The following is a 17,013-nucleotide window of genomic DNA, read 5'->3' as shown; positions in this document are numbered from 1 at the left end:
ATCACAAGTATGGGGAAGACTGCTGATCTGACTGCTGTCCAGAGGACCATCATTGATACCCTCCATCAGGAGGGTAAGACACAAAAAGAAATTTCTCAAAGAGCAGGCTGTTCACAGAGTGCAGTTTCGAAGCATATCCACAAAAAGTCTGTTGGAAGGGAAAAATGTGGCCGGAAACGCTGCACAACCAAGAGAGATGACCGCAGCCTTAACAAAATTGTGAAGAAGAGCCGCTTCCAGAATTTGGGGGAGCTTCAAAGACAGTGGGCTGAAGCTTGAGTCCAGGTATCAAAAGCCACAGTTCACAGACGTGTCCAGGAAATGGGCTACAATAGCCGTATTCCCATGGTCAAGCCACTTCTGAACTCAAGACAACGGAAGAAGCGTCTGACTTGGGCTATGGAGAAGAAGCACTGGACAGTTGCAGAGTGGTCCAAAGTCCTCTTTTCAGACGAAAGCAAGTTTTGCATTTCATTTGGAAGTCAAGGCGCCAGAGTCTGGAGAAAGGCTGGAGAGGAGCAAAATCCAAGTTGCTTGAAATCCAGTGTGAAGTTCCCACAGTCAGCAATGGTTTGGGGAGCCATGTCAGCTGCTGGTGTTGGTCCACTGTGTTTCATCAAGTCCAGAGTAAATGCAACTGTGTACCAAGAGATTTTAGAGCACTACATGCTTCCATCTGCTGAAAAGCTCTATGGAGATGAGGATTTCATTTTCCAGCATGATCTGGCACCTGCCCACAGTGCCAAAAGCACCAGTAACTGGTGCACTGACCATGGCATCATTGTCCTTGATTGGCCTGCTAATTCCCCTGACCTGAACCCCATCGAGAATTTGTGGGGTATAGTTAAGAAGAAGATGAAAGACACCAGACCTACAAATGCAAATGAGCTGAAGGCCGCTATCGAAGCATCCTGGGCATCAATAACACCTCAGCAATGCCACAGGCTGATTGCCTCCATGCCACGCCGGATTGATGCAGTAATCCGTGCAAAAGGATTCCCAACCAAGTACTGAGTGCATCAATGGGCATTTTCAAATGTTTGATTTAGTTTTGCTGTTATTAAATTATTTTTTTACTTGGTCTGAGGAAGTATTCTAATATTTTGAGATAGGATTTTTGAGTTTTTTTCAGCTGTAAGCCAAATTCAGCAATATTCAAATAATAAAAGGCTTGAAATAGTTCAGTTGATGTGTAATGAATCCAGAATGTATGACATTTTTGTTTTTTTAATTGCATTACAGAAAATAAAGAACTTTATCACAATATTCTAATTTTCTGAGACAGTCCTGTATATTGTCATTATATTTTGACCATTTTTCGTGGCCGTAGTTTGCCCACCCCTGCGCTTCAGAATGTTTTAGCCAATCAGAATGCAGGTTGGTGTTATGAGTGCACTGCAGGAAGAGGTCTAAATATGGTGGAAACTAGAGCTCTTGTTGGTGATAGAAATGAGTGGAGAGGTGTTGTAAAAGGAGAGCGGGATGCTTACACATGTTCTACTAAATGAACAGGGCACCTGTATGATGCGGCAGGGGTAAACCAGTGAAAGCTGTCGGGCCCTGCTGTTGAACAGAAGAGTGTGTTGTGTCAACCGGACCCGAGTGACATGGCCACTTTCTTGTGTCCCGTTTCATCTGGAGGGACAATTGAATGACCAACTTGGGTGCCGAGGTGCCTAACTTGTTTGGGTGTTTGGGCATTCAGGTTAGCCATGGTCCCAAAACATTTTTGTGTGTGTTTTTGCTACTTTTTCCCTTTTTTATTTTCTTTTTTTGTATGTGTTTGTCTTGCTGTCGGTCACACCTCTCGAGGCATATGACCAGGATAGATAGGTAGGTAGACAAAACACATTGCATGGTGAAAATCCGTGAAGCAGTGAGACTGTGAAAAGTGAACCGCATGATATTGAGAGATTCCGGAAGAGTAAAATCCCGAAAGTGATCCTGATGAACATTTCAAGTCCAATTTTTATTTTAATTTTCTTTCAAGAGGTAAATCTTGCCTTAGCTTTTTAGGACCATATCCCACTTGTGGTATATCAGCATTTATTTAAATGTGTTTGCTAAGTCTCCTTGGGAGTTCAAGTAAACAGCTACCGCAAACCCAAGGGGGTATTTCACAAAAACAAGATAAGGGATTAAGCCGGGATATGTTAGTTATTTTGGTTGAATTTAGCCTCAAGTTGGTTCCATGAAAGCAGGTTAAATTTAGCTTGGTTTAGTTACATTAGCGATTTGTTGTCTACAGCCTTCATGCCTACGGGGTATGAATTGTCAGTCCCTGTGTGCCCTGCGACTGGCTGGAAACCAGTTTAGGGTGTCCCCTTCCCACTGCCCGGAGATGGCTGGGATGGGCTCCAGCACCCCCGCTACCCTACTGAGTATAAGCGGTGCAGATAATGGATGGATGGATGGATGGGTATGAATTTATTTTTTGAGCGTATCAGTGATGTCTAAGTGAATAGATTTCAGTCAATAACATGAAGAGTAAGAGTAGGGGAATAGGAGTAGATACGTAACATGTGAACATATCACTGACTTTCCTACTGCTTAATAAAATAACTCAAAAATTATATTTACATATATTATAGGGCTTTTTGACATCTCCTAAAATCTCAGCATCCAAGACACAGTAGAAGCGCCCCAAAAAATTAATCACATGCAATGTAGTGAAGAGTATCCAACCTTTGGTCAGAATTCCGTTTCGCAATGTCAGAAAATGGTCAAACAATGTCAGGACATGTGAAGTGAATACTGTGTTTTAAGTCAATCACATAGATATGTTATCTGACTGATACTGGTGAAATGTGAGGTTGGGGAGGGGGCGTTAGCTTGCATTTGCGCTTCAAACGCTGCCGTGACAACTCCACCACGGGGGGTCCGCCGGTCCCAGGAGACCAGAACCAAGAGATGCGACATATTTCAGCTCGCAAGGGCAGTCTGAATTGGCCGGCGAGAGGGCATATCATAACAAGAAGAACTGGACCAAAATTTTGGCCGGTCCTGACCAAGTCTTATAGAAGTCAGAGAACCTTGCCAAGTCAGCAGCCAAGCGCGATCAAGCTAGCGGCCAAACCAGTGGGGCAAAGCCAGCGACCTCAGAGAAACCTCAAGCCACCAGGAGTCTCTCCTTCAACACTCTGCATCCTGTGGTCCTTGTCCCAACTGGTTCTCAAGCCTTCCGGGATTCCTCATCGCTCTACAGGCGAGGTCATAAAGACTGTGCCGTCATCTTCATTGATGCAGAACTTCACAGAACATCTCGTTGTTGCTAGGTATTGGTGTGACGTTAAAGGGGGAACTCTTTCAAAATACAATAACGTTATAATCAAGCCAATGTTGTTGTCTGTCCGAATGGTGCCAGTTTTAGTTCTCAACTTCTAGTTTTGTTTCATTTTCTTATTATTGTTTTGTGTTCTATTCAAGCTTCTTCAGTAGATGATTAGTAAAAGAAAAGGTTTTTCCTGACATAATGATCTAAAAACATACGTGGTGCTCCAAAAAGGAGAGACGCGTTTCGAAAAGAATAAACTCTGCTTTTTAATTCAATTGGTCAATAAATTGTTTGTTAGAATGATTTTTTTTACCACTCATATCCGCAACATAGCTCCTAAACAAACACCACAATACAGCAAATTCAAGTAAACTGCTATGATAAAGGAGTACAATGTACGCTGCTAAGTGAACCATAACTATTTGACCCCATCTTTCCTCATAACACATCAGTGCATTAAACACACATCATCAGAGAAATGGGTGAGTACACATATTATACTTTCATAACCCTGTCATATATGGTTTGTATTGTCTTACCAATATATTTTCTTTACATTTCCTACCCAGTTATCCTTACAACTCATAAACAGACGTGTTTGGAAAGTTGGCCAGGTGCAAGCATTTCGAACCTTTGGCTGAGAATGGGTAAATAACATTTACAATATAGTTGTTCAAACTCAAATCTTTAAACATAGTAAGAAAATTGGTGATATGTTGAAAACACACCACATAGCAATCAGTTGTCATCATGAGCACCAATAAGAATTGCTGTTATTATAATAGATACTCCTATTATATAGTATGCTGAGAATGGATGGAGACAGCAATGGTAATGATGATGACGGTGAGAATAGTGATGATGATGATGATGATGACGGAGTAACTGTGCATTCACAGAACTTATGTAAATATGTAGATTCTTGAGGTGTCTGTTATTTGAAAATACACAGGATATTTAGAGATGAGACACAATTATTAAGAAAATGGGGTAGGATCAAATAAGCATATACTTCTTCCTGGGTGTGCAGCTGGACAACAAACAACAAAAATCTGCAAAAAGCTTCTGAAAATATTCTATGAGACAGTAGTGGCAAGCGCCCTCTTCTATGCGGCAGCGTGTTGGGGAGGCAGCGTCAAGAAGAAGGATGCCTCTCATCTCAATAAACTGGCTAGGAAAGCGAGCTCTGTTGTGGGCAAAGAGTTGGACAGCCTAACAACAGTAGCTGAGAGACGGGCACTGGAAAAGCTGCGGTCAATCATGGACAATCCATTGCATCCACTACACAGCATTATCTCCAGACAGAAGAGCAGTTTCAGCGACAGACTGCTGTCACTGTCTTGTACTACGGACAGACTGAAGAGATCTTTTCTTCCTCATGCCATGAGGCTCTTTAACTCTACCCGGCAGAGTAAAAGCCCACAGTAAACCACACCACCTACATTGCATATTACCGAATCTTATTGCAATATGTATTCTGTGTAGCACTATTTAGTTATTCTATATAACACGCTACAGTGGGCATTTGCACGTCACACTGGGTATTTGTATATTGTATTCTTTTTGCTTTATTATTGTATTGTTCTCAGCTCAGGGATGCTGCTGGAAATGTGAATTTCCCTTCGGGGATGAATAAAGTATCCATCTATCTATCTATCTATCTATCTATCTATCTATCTATCTATCTATCTATCTATCTATCTATCTATCTATTCCTTTTCGGAAACGTTAGGTTCACATTGTTTTTGGTTTTTGACTTGTTGTTTTGGTTTAAAAAAAAATTCCTATGTTCGAAATACATTTTCATTCATTCATTCATTCATTCATTCAAATCTTTTTGTTCTCTAAGAGATAGATCTTTAAGTGAAATGGTAAATGTTCTTCTCTTCTCTTAGATAGCCAACTGTTCACCCTTACGTCAATAACCTCGTGGTTTAATTTGTATACATAAGTAAAGACCTTGTATAGTATTTTGTTGAAAGACTTTCTCTTTACTCCATTCTCAGAACTGGATGGACTGTTTAACCTATCAGAATGCAGAAGAAAACTCACTATGCAAATCTATGTTGCTGGCACCGTGAGTAAACATAGTGTGATAAAACTGAACGCCTTTTCGAATGTCTTTGAATGTCAACGGTGGTCTAGTGATCAATTGTCGGCCCCGGCGCCACCGTGGCCCCGGTTGGATTTTCGTTATATACAATATTTGCAGGGGCAGCACGGTGGCTGACTTGTTAGCGCGTCCGTGGCACAGTTCTGAGGTCATGAGATCGAACCTTCCTGTGTGAAGTTTGCATGTTCTCCCTGTGGTTGTGTGGGACCCCCTCGACCCTATTGAGGAGACGCAGCGCAGATAACGGATGGATGATTTCTGCATCACCGATTTCTTTGGAGGGCAGCACGGCAGCGCAGTGGTTAGCGCGTGTGCGGCACAGTTCTAAGTTCTTGGGAACCTCCTGTGTGAGTTCAAATCCCGCTACCGGACTTCCTGTGCGGAGTTTGTATGTTCTCCCCGTGCTTGCGTGGGTTTCCTCCGGGCACTCCGGTTTCCTCCCACATTCTAAAAACATGCATGTCAGGTGAATTGGCCGGTCCAAATTGTTCCTAGGTGTAAATGAGCAAGTGAGTTGTCGGTCTCTGCGTGCCCTACGACTGGCTGGCAACCAGTTCAGGGAGTCCCCTGCCCACTTCCCAAAAATGGCTGGGATGGCCTCCAAGCGGTGGAGATAATGGATATAATAATGAAATATTTGCAATTTTGGTGGATTTTCGAATGATCTAGCATTGCACACATATGTCGTGCAGTAAACTACTGCGTGCATTTCCAATCATATCCAGGTATATAAAGCGAATAGGGTTTTACTTTGGTTTTAAGATGCGCCAAGCAAAAAAACACCAACATCCAATAAATTACAGATAAATTCATACCAACTAATCAACAAATCATACTCATGGGGAAACAGACATGTATTCTATCACCCATTCATCCATCCTCCCATTAATCCACCCATCTGTTCTTCTGTCCATTATCTTAACCACTTATCCTCACAAGGGTCATGGTGGCTGCTATAACCTCTCCATCTGAATTCAGACAGTACACAGCTTATACCCTGAACTGGTCACCAGCAATGTACTTTATATATTAATGCAGTTAAAGTAATAGATACTGGTTGTAGTTTGGTCCCAGTTAGGCTCCCAGCTGGAAAAGGATTATCTTGGCATGACAGTAATAACAGACAAGGCAGGAATTTCATGTCCATTGGGATCGTCTGATGCCATCTGGCCTGTTGATCCATGATGACTGCTGGACACAGACGTTCCATGATTTCCATACATTAAATATTCAGCGATAATAAAAGTGTTAAGTTTGGACTTTGATAAACACTCAAAAAGAAGACAGAAGACATTAATGGATTTTGAAAAAACATAGACCTGGATGTCAGGGTCTGGTGACTCCTAACTCTAAATTTCAATTTTTAATTTATTGTTATCATCCTTTTTCTCTCTCTTTATCTTCTAATTTTTGGTTTTTGTATTCTGGTATTTCAGAGGCTTGTATGTTTGGGGAGGTTGCTTCTTTATGAATATTGAGTATATTGTATAATTGAGAATATTGAATATCACATGTTTTTATTATCTATTTCTTCTTTCTAATAGGAAGAAAAACAAACCCATGTATGATTGCCTGGTATGTTAAACAAGTTTGTCTTGCAATAGAAGAAGAAAAAAAACAAAAAGTAGTCCATTACCAAAAATTGGCTTTTTAATTGAAAAAGTTCCTAGTTGAGATTATAACTAGATTAAAGGAATTATTGACAGCTTTAATACATCCAAAAGGGACAACTGAAAATGGTGCCGGGACACATTGAGAAGCGCAGACTACCTATAGCACGTGTGTCAAACTTATGGCCTGCGGGCCAAATGCTGGTGGATAAGAATAGAATTGCATAAAGTACCTGAAGTGTACATTACCACACAAGGTTTTACGTTGTACTATCGTAAGTGAGCAATAATTAACAAATGACTTATGAATCTATATTCTTGGCTGGTGACAGTGAGAGGGGGGTTTTTTTAAGGGTTATTTATCTATCTTTGTTATTCATTATTCACTATCCGTTATCGGTCAGTTCAGAATACGCTACAAAGCCTAGAAGCCGGGACACTTACTCTCAGCCAAAAGGCCAAGCTAAGGTCCTAGCCCTAAAGCCTTGTTGCGATCATTGCGAATGCACCGTTCCCGGAGGTACTGCAATACCGGGCCGATGCGTGGAGTGGACAGAGCAAGCTCTTATTCCATCTCCGGAATGCAAAAATCAAAGGCCACCGACAGTTTGTTACTAGACCACCAGTGATACAGATGACATACAAAAAGGCATTAGAGCTTATCTCAAAATCACACCATTTTTACTCACGGTGCCAGAAACACTGATTTGCATTATGCATTCTGATAACGTTGTCACGGTTGCCCATTGCCCTGACTTGGGCCCGCTCGTTAGGCACCAGCTGCTGCTCATTGCCTGATTGGCTTCCCTCCTATTTAAACTCAGTGCTCTCATTCACTCCTTGTCAGTCCGTCAACGAACCTCTGCACTTGCAAAACGTGTATTTTGACTCTGTCCGGTATCTTGCTCTAGGATCCAATATCCGGTATCAATCCCATCTGTCCCGTCCTGTTCGGTATCTGCTCGTGTATCCTGTACCTGGTATCAATCCCGTCTGTCCTGTCCGGTTTCGATCTCATCTGCCTCTGACTTCCTGTTTTCCTGCGCCTGACTTCTCTGTCTCACTTCATACGCCCCACAATCACCGAATCACTGGCGTTTGTGTTCACGCGCATGACTTCCCCATTTCCGTAAAAAATGGGGAAAATTGTGTGAAAACGATACGCGTCTGGGTTCTCGGTCTGTTCGGGCCCTGACAAACGTTTAATAACATTGCAAGAGAAAGAAACAGAAAAAGAAAAGGCTTTCAAAAAAACATAATAAAAGCTTTTTCACATATGTATACATATTAAATCGAAAAATTATTCACGCACAGGTAAAGAGGAGGAAAGACTCACTCAGAATGGACAAGTCAAGTCAAATCAAGTCAAATTTATTTAAAAACCCCTAAGGAACAACTCAAAACCTCAGTGTGAGGAAAAAGAGAAACCTTGAGAAGGGACCTCACAAGTGGTATCCCTCTTTCAGGATGACCAGGGTGAATTACATTTAGCATTACAGTACACAAACATAGTAAACACTAGGTAAGATGTTGAAAATGTCTGGAAAGTGCACGACAGCAACGACGAGTAAAAATTGTGTGATATCTTACGCCTTTAGATATGTTTTCTGTACCACTCATGATGTAATGGAAAAGTGTCGGCGACCTCACAGCCATGACTCGGGTTGGAATCCAGTTATATACAATATCTTCTAGCAGCTGGAGAGAGCATTTGGTTTACATTTATTAAAAAAATCATAACTTTTGAAAAAAATTACTAAAAGACATGCATCTGTTTATAACATACTGTACTCAGAAATGTATAGCGGTCTGGATTAAACCATCTAACAGGCCATTTGCGGCCTGAGGGCCGTAATTCTGACATGCCTGCTTTAACCTATCAGAACATAAAACAAAATGCACTACGCAAATTTCTGGCACTGTGGGTAAAACCGGTGTGATAAGATTCACTCTAATGCCTTTTCCTATGTCATCTGTACCACCGGTGATTTTATTTGCGCAGGTTATACACAAATAAACACAGTAGCTCTTACCGTAGTCTCCATTTTATGCAACTTAAATTCCAGTGCTCCCTAAACAATTTCAAAATTGCGTTTTGTATTTTCTTGAGTTGTCTCTGTGTGATATTAAAATTAGTTTGATGATTTGAAACCATTGTGAGTGATAAATATGCAAAAACACACATAGAAATCAGGAAAGGGGAAAATACTTTTTTACGACACTGTATATGAAAAAAATATGTCATGATTAGTGATGTGACTCAGCTGTGGCCGCTCATTTAGCGCCAACCGCAGCAGGTTCTGATTGGCTCCCTGTCACTATTTGAACTCAGTCCTGTCTGTCCCCTGTTGTAAGTCCGTCTGCGAACTTCAGTGTATACCAGGCAAGCTTTTTTCGACCCTGACTCCCACCTGTCTCGTTTTTGCTCCCGTCTGTCTTTGGCTACAACTTTTTTTGCTCCTGACCACGTCTGCTCTCCCATCCTGGCTTACAACCTTTTTTTGTCCCGACTACGTCTACTCTCCCGTTCTGGCTTACGACTCTGACCCGACCCTGACCACGCCTTGCTCTCCCAGTCCCAGCTACCGACCAGTTTTTCCGTCCCTGACACCGTCATCGCTCGCTACGGAAGATCCACTTCCGCGTTCGGATCACAATCGGAGTACGAGAGCGACTTGTTTCCCACGTCCAGCGAACACCGGATCGTGGGCGCAGCCCTTCCTCTTTCTTTCAATAAAACTTGTGGTAAACGCTATGCAATTGGGTCCTGTTTCCGTTCTGGGCCTGACAAAATATGACAAGAGACAGTTTTTGGGGGTGCGCCTTATAGTGCAGAAAACACGGTAATCAGTTTGTGCTTTTGTTTATACACAATTTTAAAAACGGAACCTTGTCTTGTTGCTTTACGTCTAAATGGCTTTCAAAAATACAATTGGGGGGGAAAAAATAAACACTCAGTATCCTGCAGAAGACTGGTTGCTGAGCTATAATGCAAACCTAGACAGCAGAGCCTTAAGGGAGCAGCCCTTTTAAAATGACTGCATCTGATTCATTTCAGGGTCTTACTTGAATAGCAGACTAGCATGTATTATGCAATATAGTTCAAATGCGTGCAAGGCATAATTAGATATAGATCTATTTTTAAACATACAATTTTCCCAGCGATAGAGGGTGCAGTGGATATTGCAACCGTCTCACATGTCAGTGAGAATATTGACAAACTGACAGATTGAGTCGGATCTGCCTTATATGCATGGCTGGAGATAATGATGCATATTGTGGAAATGTGTTCTGATTGGATGTCAACAAACTAGTATGTTGGAGTTTATATGGGACTGAGAGTAGTATATATATAGATAGATATATGTAATCAAGATGACATGAAACTAATCAGAAACGCTAATGCCTGATTTGTAATGCAACACCTACATAGGTGTATAAGGGCCGTTTCAGCAACCAGCATTCCAGTGTTCTAATAGTAGATTTTGTGCATTGTGTTTGCTAATGGGCGATTAGAAAACCCTTGTGAATTGATGTTAGCGTGGCTGAAAACCATTTAACTGGTTAGATAAACTATAAAATTGATCTTCCTTTGAGCTAGTCCAGTATCTGGAGCATCACATTTTTCAGTATGGACAGAAAAGAGAACTTCCGTGTAAAATTCAACTATTATTTTTTGTTCTAAGGCTGTTACATGCAAGAAATTGCAAAGAAACTGATAATCTCCTACAACGGTGTGTACTACTCCTTTCAGAGAACAGCACAAATATAAAGAGAGGAGAAAGAGAGTGTTAAGCCGAGAAGTACATTGGAGTCTCTAGTTTGAGAATTAGACACCTTACAGGTCTTCAACTACCAGCTTGGATAAATAGTACCCACTAAACATATATATAAATTAAATCGTCTTTATTGTCAATGATATCAAACTATTTATGCATATACTGTACATGTGTGTTTATATGTATGTGTGTATCTTTGAGAATTGGACCGCGAGAGCTCCGGGAAAAATCACATATAAAGGATGTCAGAGGAGTACGATATGACTGGGCCCACATTCTTCAACAGCTCTATAAATCTCAGTCATGAAAAAGTTAAGAGTCCATTTTATGGAGAGCCTTGAATACTGGATCATGCAGTAGGAACAGCCAATTCATTTTATGGTGATGTGCGTCGTCTGAGGTGTCCTTAAAAAGTTGAAAGTTAAATGTTTTGTCTATCAAGTATGTGTTAAGAACCCTTAAGCTTTGTATACCATTGTGCTTATCTGCTTTTATTTTACTTTTGGCAGAATTTTTTGGGGCGGAACTCATCAAGTTTGAAGAATGGGGGCTGAGGAAAGTGCTGGTGAGGGACATCATGCTTGTTCCTGCAGGGTTTTTTTGTCAGTGTCGCATAAAAATGGTGAAATGGTGAAATTCAATAAAGGACTTCTAACAAAGCCTTTATAGGACAAAGCCTTTTGAGACTCTTTGTGATTAAGGGCTATACAAATAAAAATGACTTGACTTGACGATACATACATACATACATACATACATACATACATACATACATACATACATACATACATACATACATACATACATACATACATACATACATACATACATACATACATACATACATACATACATACATACATACATACATACATACATACATACATACATACATACATACATACATACATACATACATACATACATACATACATACATACATACATACATACATACATACATACATACATACATACATACATACATACATACATACATACATACATACATACATACATACATACATACATACATACATACATACATACATACATACATACATACATACATACATACATACATACATACATACATACATACATACATACATACATACATACATACATACATACATACATACATACATACATACATACATACATACATACATACATACATACATACATACATACATACATACATACATACATACATACATACATACATACATACATACATACATACATACATACATACATACATACATACATACATACATACATACATACATACATACATACATACATACATACATACATACATACATACATACATACATACATACATACATACATACATACATACATACATACATACATACATACATACATACATACATACATACATACATACATACATACATACATACATACATACATACATACATACATACATACATACATACATACATACATACATACATACATACATACATACATACATACATACATACATACATACATACATACATACATACATAGATAGATAGATAGATAGATAGATAGATAGATAGATAGATAGATAGATAGATAGATAGATAGATAGATAGATAGATAGATAGATAGATAGATAGATAGATAGATAGATAGATAGATAGATAGATAGATAGATAGATAGATAGATAGATAGATAGATAGATAGATAGATAGATAGATAGATAGATAGATAGATAGATAGATAGATAGATAGATAGATAGATAGATAGATAGATAGATAGATAGATAGATAGATAGATAGATAGATAGATAGATAGATAGATAGATAGATAGATAGATAGATAGAGGGAGGGAGGGAGGGAGGGAGGGAGGGAGGGACGGACATACAGATAGATAGATAGATAGATAGATAGATAGATAGATAGATAGATAGATAGATAGATAGATAGATAGATAGATAAATAGATACTGTTGTACAATTGGAAATCCCAGTTGTGATAAGTTGCATACAGTCTCTCTTTATTTTTTCCACTTTGATTCTTTTGTGGCAAGGCAGCACAAGGCCCAAGAAGCAAAAAACAAACAAACAAACAAACAAAAACACACAAAATAAATCCATCCTGTCTTTTACTAACAGTCGTGGCAACCAGTCGACGCTTTCAGTATCCATGGAAACAGACTACAATTGTACTTTAGCCCCGCCCTCTGCCTTTCTCCCTCCCCCTCTCTCTTTAGATACCTCTCTCCATCATTGATCGGAATTCCGCCTGTTTTTAGAGAAGCGGCTTTTTCAGCTCGGCTCACTAAATAGAGCCGTTTCTTTCGGCTCCCAAACAACTCTTCAGATTGTTATTTGTTATTGTAATTCATATATTAATACTAATAATGACCATTATGCACCAAATTAATCAATAGATTATTTTAAAATGTGGGCAGTGGTAAGCACATTCGCCTGACACGCGACAGGTGCCTGGTTCGAGACCTGATGGAAACATATGTTGGCCTGGAGAGAGATGGGCGCCACCGGGCTGTACTTGCTCAAGACACACCACAGGATATGGTGCTCCTACGGCCTTAGAGGTTCAGGGATCCAACCAACCAACCAAACAACTATGTTACTATATTGCAATAGGCCTTGTTGTTTCAATATACAGTGAGCTTTTACGTCAATTACATTTTCAAATTGATTATACTAAGCAAACAACACAGAGATGATGGGAGAAACAGAGAAAGAGAGAGGGAAAGAAAAAAAGAGAGAATGAAGTACAGCGAGAGACAGAAAGAGAGTTAAAGAAAGAGAAGAAAAGAGAAGGGATAGATAAAGAAGTGAAAGATGAGTCGGAGACAGGAAAGGGAGACTAAGAGAAAGGAAGAGAGAGAAAAGGCAAAAGGTTAGAGAGAATGATAAGAGAGAGCTAGCAAGATAGGGATATAGATAGAGGGATACAGAGAGATAGAGAAAGAAAGGAGGGAGAAGATAGAAAAAGAGATACATAGAGAAAGAGAAAGAGGCTTGCAAGGAAAGAGTGGAGAACATCACTTTGATGGCTCTATACAACACAGAATATATGCACATAGTCCTCGTTTTTTATATAGTATAGAAAGAATATAAGATATAGAAAGATGAAGGAGAGAGAGAGAGAGAGAGAGAGAGAGAGAGAGAGAGAGAGAGAGAGAGAGAGAGAGAGAGAGAGAGAGAGGCGCTTCCGTCGCCCACTTCGAAGAGCTAGCTCACAAAGTCGTTTCGTTCGCGAACGACAAATCATTCCCAGGGCAAATGTGTTTAGGCTACTTTGCGCTCGCACTTCTTAGTCTGTTAGCATAACGAAGACTCCAAGATGGCGAAAGCAAGTCTATCTTTTCTTCTCACTCTGCTCTCAACTCACTGTAAGTACCCAAATTGATACATTTGTTCTTTTTTTATCCCAGTGAGTAGCACGCCCGTTGGGTACACTTACTTCGAGCTGGGTTCGCTCGTGATTTCGAATCAAAACAGTCTCAAAAGCCTCGTTCAAACGAAGGACAAAACGATCCGTCTTTGAAGATACTTTTATCGTACGAATGTAACAAAAATGGATATATTTTTGTTTCAATTTACGAACCGGATCCATATTTTGCTGTCGTTTTCCTTGTACAGTAGTCTTCCCCGTGCGCGCCCCATCACGTTATGCTTACTTAACTGAAAAGTTCCAGTCTTTAAAAGTTCAAAGGATGGCCTCTCGTAAATGTGAATTAAACATGATTTGCGGTCGTGCGTTAACTATTTAGCGTGGCCGTGAAGCCGCACGGAGATGTTCCAAGTAGTGATGCGAGATAACGGTTTTTTTCTTACGACTGGCTGAATAAAGCAAGCTGTCCGCGGGAGGAGTCGGGCAGGCTAGTGTCCTCCGCAACCTGTTTGCTATCCACAAACTTGTCAATTTTTAAAGTTCTACCGCTTTTTAAACGTTTTTTTTTACTATTTCATAGTGCGTACACCGCATAACATTTTTCGTCACTAATCCAGTCCTCAGTTACTGGTAGCAAACGACGGTCATCGTAGTTTGCTCATACCGTTGCGGTTATTCTACATAGTCTGTTCTTCTGTGAGTAAATAGTTGCTGTGTTGTGTTTGTAAGGTTTATTATCGTTTCATGGTGGGGTTCCTTGTTTGAGGTACCCCCCAAAAGTCCAATTTAGAAGATTTACTTGAGTATAAGTTCTGTCCCGAATTTGGAACTATTCTACTTATCGGCACCATCTTCGTTTCAGCCTCTGTCAAGCTGCTTGTCTGGCACGTACAAGTATGAGACTTTCCCAGACACACTCGAATAAACTCTTAATCTTTATCTTTTTGGGGGTTTTGGTTCGTTTTTGGACTGTATTTGAAACAGTTCTTTTCTTATCCGTCCATCCATTATCTGCACCACTTATCCACAGTAGGGTCACGGGGGTGCTGGAGCCCATCCCAGCCATCCTCGGGCAGTGGACAGGGGACACCCTGAATTGGTTGCCAGCCAGTTGTAGGGCACACTGGGACAGACAATTCACTCCCTCGTTCATTCCTACGGACAATTTGAACAAGCCAATTAACCTGACATGCATGTTTATGAACTGTGGGAGAAAACCCACGCAAGCACAGGGAGAACATGCAAACTCCACACAGGAGGTTCGAACCCATGACCCAAAAACTGTGCCGCACACGCGCTAACCACGGCGCCGCCGTGCTGCCAGTTCTTTTCTTACTTTCACCATTTTCATACTACACTAACAGAAAACCACAAGCACAGGCATCAAATCACTATCCATCCCTCGTCGTGCCCTTCTCCCTTCTGCTTCTTAATGTGATAGGAGTCGCAGAAAGCTTTACTAAAAGTAAGATAAAAGCAGATGGGTGCAGTGGAAACGAAAATATAAAGGCTATCTTAACTCAGTTGGGTATTGTTAACAAATAGTTAAAGGAACAGTGTGTACTATTTAGTGCCTCCTAGTGGTCAAAAAAACAAACTAAGAAAATATTTGAATACGAGGCAAAAATACATAAACAATCTTACCAATGTTATTTTTCACAAATAAAAGAAATCATAGTTTAAGACATTATTATTCCTATGACCTAAGTCGAATCTCTACTTAGGTCGACGCCATGTTTTGTTGCTTGTTGTGGCACTCGTTTTTGTTTATATTAGACAACAGTGCCATCTAGTGGTCAAATATTACACACTAGAGCTTTAATAGGGTATGTATTCTACTTCAAACTTTTTAAAAACATCTCAAATGACGCACACTACCTTTAAATATGTTTTACTCATTTTCATCTGAGTTCAAAGAATTCTTGTGCTTTATTTTCCACTGCATGCCTTTTATTTGATCTGACTTTTAGTAAAGCTGTCTTTAGGCAGCAAACACACTATGTAGGGGGATGGGGGGATTGCTGGAAAATGACGTCATGATCATTCCCGAGGGTTTTTGTTTTGTTTTTATGTGTTAGTCTAGCATGAAAATGGTGAATGTAAGAAAAGGCCTGCTTCAAGTTGAGTCCAAACACCAACCCAAACCTCAACAAAGATGAGTAAAGAAAAATGTATTTGAGCGCATCTAAGAAATGCAAGTACTTGCATGCACATAATAAATGAGCTGGTTAAGCTGCAATGATAACACAAGCCAGGAAATGCCAGCATGGACTCAAAAAGTTACATATTCCGCACAGCTCCTTTAATAGTTAATAAGGGGAACAATTGACTGATTTTGACCGGTATATAACTGGAAGTGACGGACACACATCTGGAGGCGAGTGCTTGATATTTAAATCGGGTGGTATGTCATTGTTAACCCTTTAATTTTCCGCCGGCGGGGAGCTGGACTTTTGATAAACAAATACATGTCCGTACGATGTCACCAGTCACTGAAATACGTCATTGCACATATCATTGGAAACCTCATCAGAGGAACATCTCGCTAAGTCTGAAACAAGATACTCAAACACTATAAGCCCGCGTAATTTACCGTTACGTCCCTTGGCCATCTTCGAATTCCTTGAATGGCCGCGAAAATGGCTTCGTTTCATCAAGGACAATCCATACAGTCCAACCGTGTAAAATATTTACCCCAAAACATCAAAAATGCTGACAGATAAATAGAAATTACTCAATGTTAGCAGCAGTGGCAGTGATTATTTGAGTTTAGGGCACAAGACTTCAGAGTATTACCATTCAAAAGAGACCAAAACATTCCATATTCTCCAAATGGTTCAAGCATAGCATTT

At 40.1% G+C, this 17,013-nt stretch overlaps 1 protein-coding gene and 1 pseudogene across 1 annotated transcript in view; one reads left to right on the top strand and one right to left on the bottom strand.

The window, feature by feature from the left end:
* Nucleotides 1-7,502: 7,502 nt before the first annotated feature.
* Nucleotides 7,503-7,592, bottom strand: LOC148349445 (U2 spliceosomal RNA; annotated as a pseudogene).
* A 6,426-nt stretch (nt 7,593-14,018) lies between these two features.
* jam3b (junctional adhesion molecule 3b) overlaps nt 14,019-17,013 on the top strand; it is a 50,082-nt gene continuing 47,087 nt past the window's right edge. Inside the window, exon 1 of the mRNA XM_088320900.1 lies at nt 14,019-14,159. Within this exon, the coding sequence (XP_088177026.1) occupies nt 14,111-14,159 (49 nt within the window). The 5' untranslated portion in view covers nt 14,019-14,110. The remainder of the gene's footprint in view (nt 14,160-17,013) is intronic.

This window comes from Urocampus carinirostris, chromosome 17 (assembly GCF_059441175.1).
Source record: "Urocampus carinirostris isolate Australia breed hairy pipefish chromosome 17, RoL_Ucar_1.0, whole genome shotgun sequence".
NCBI classification, from domain to species: Eukaryota; Metazoa; Chordata; class Actinopteri; order Syngnathiformes; family Syngnathidae; genus Urocampus; species Urocampus carinirostris.
This window is presented reverse-complemented; position numbering and strand designations above follow the sequence as displayed.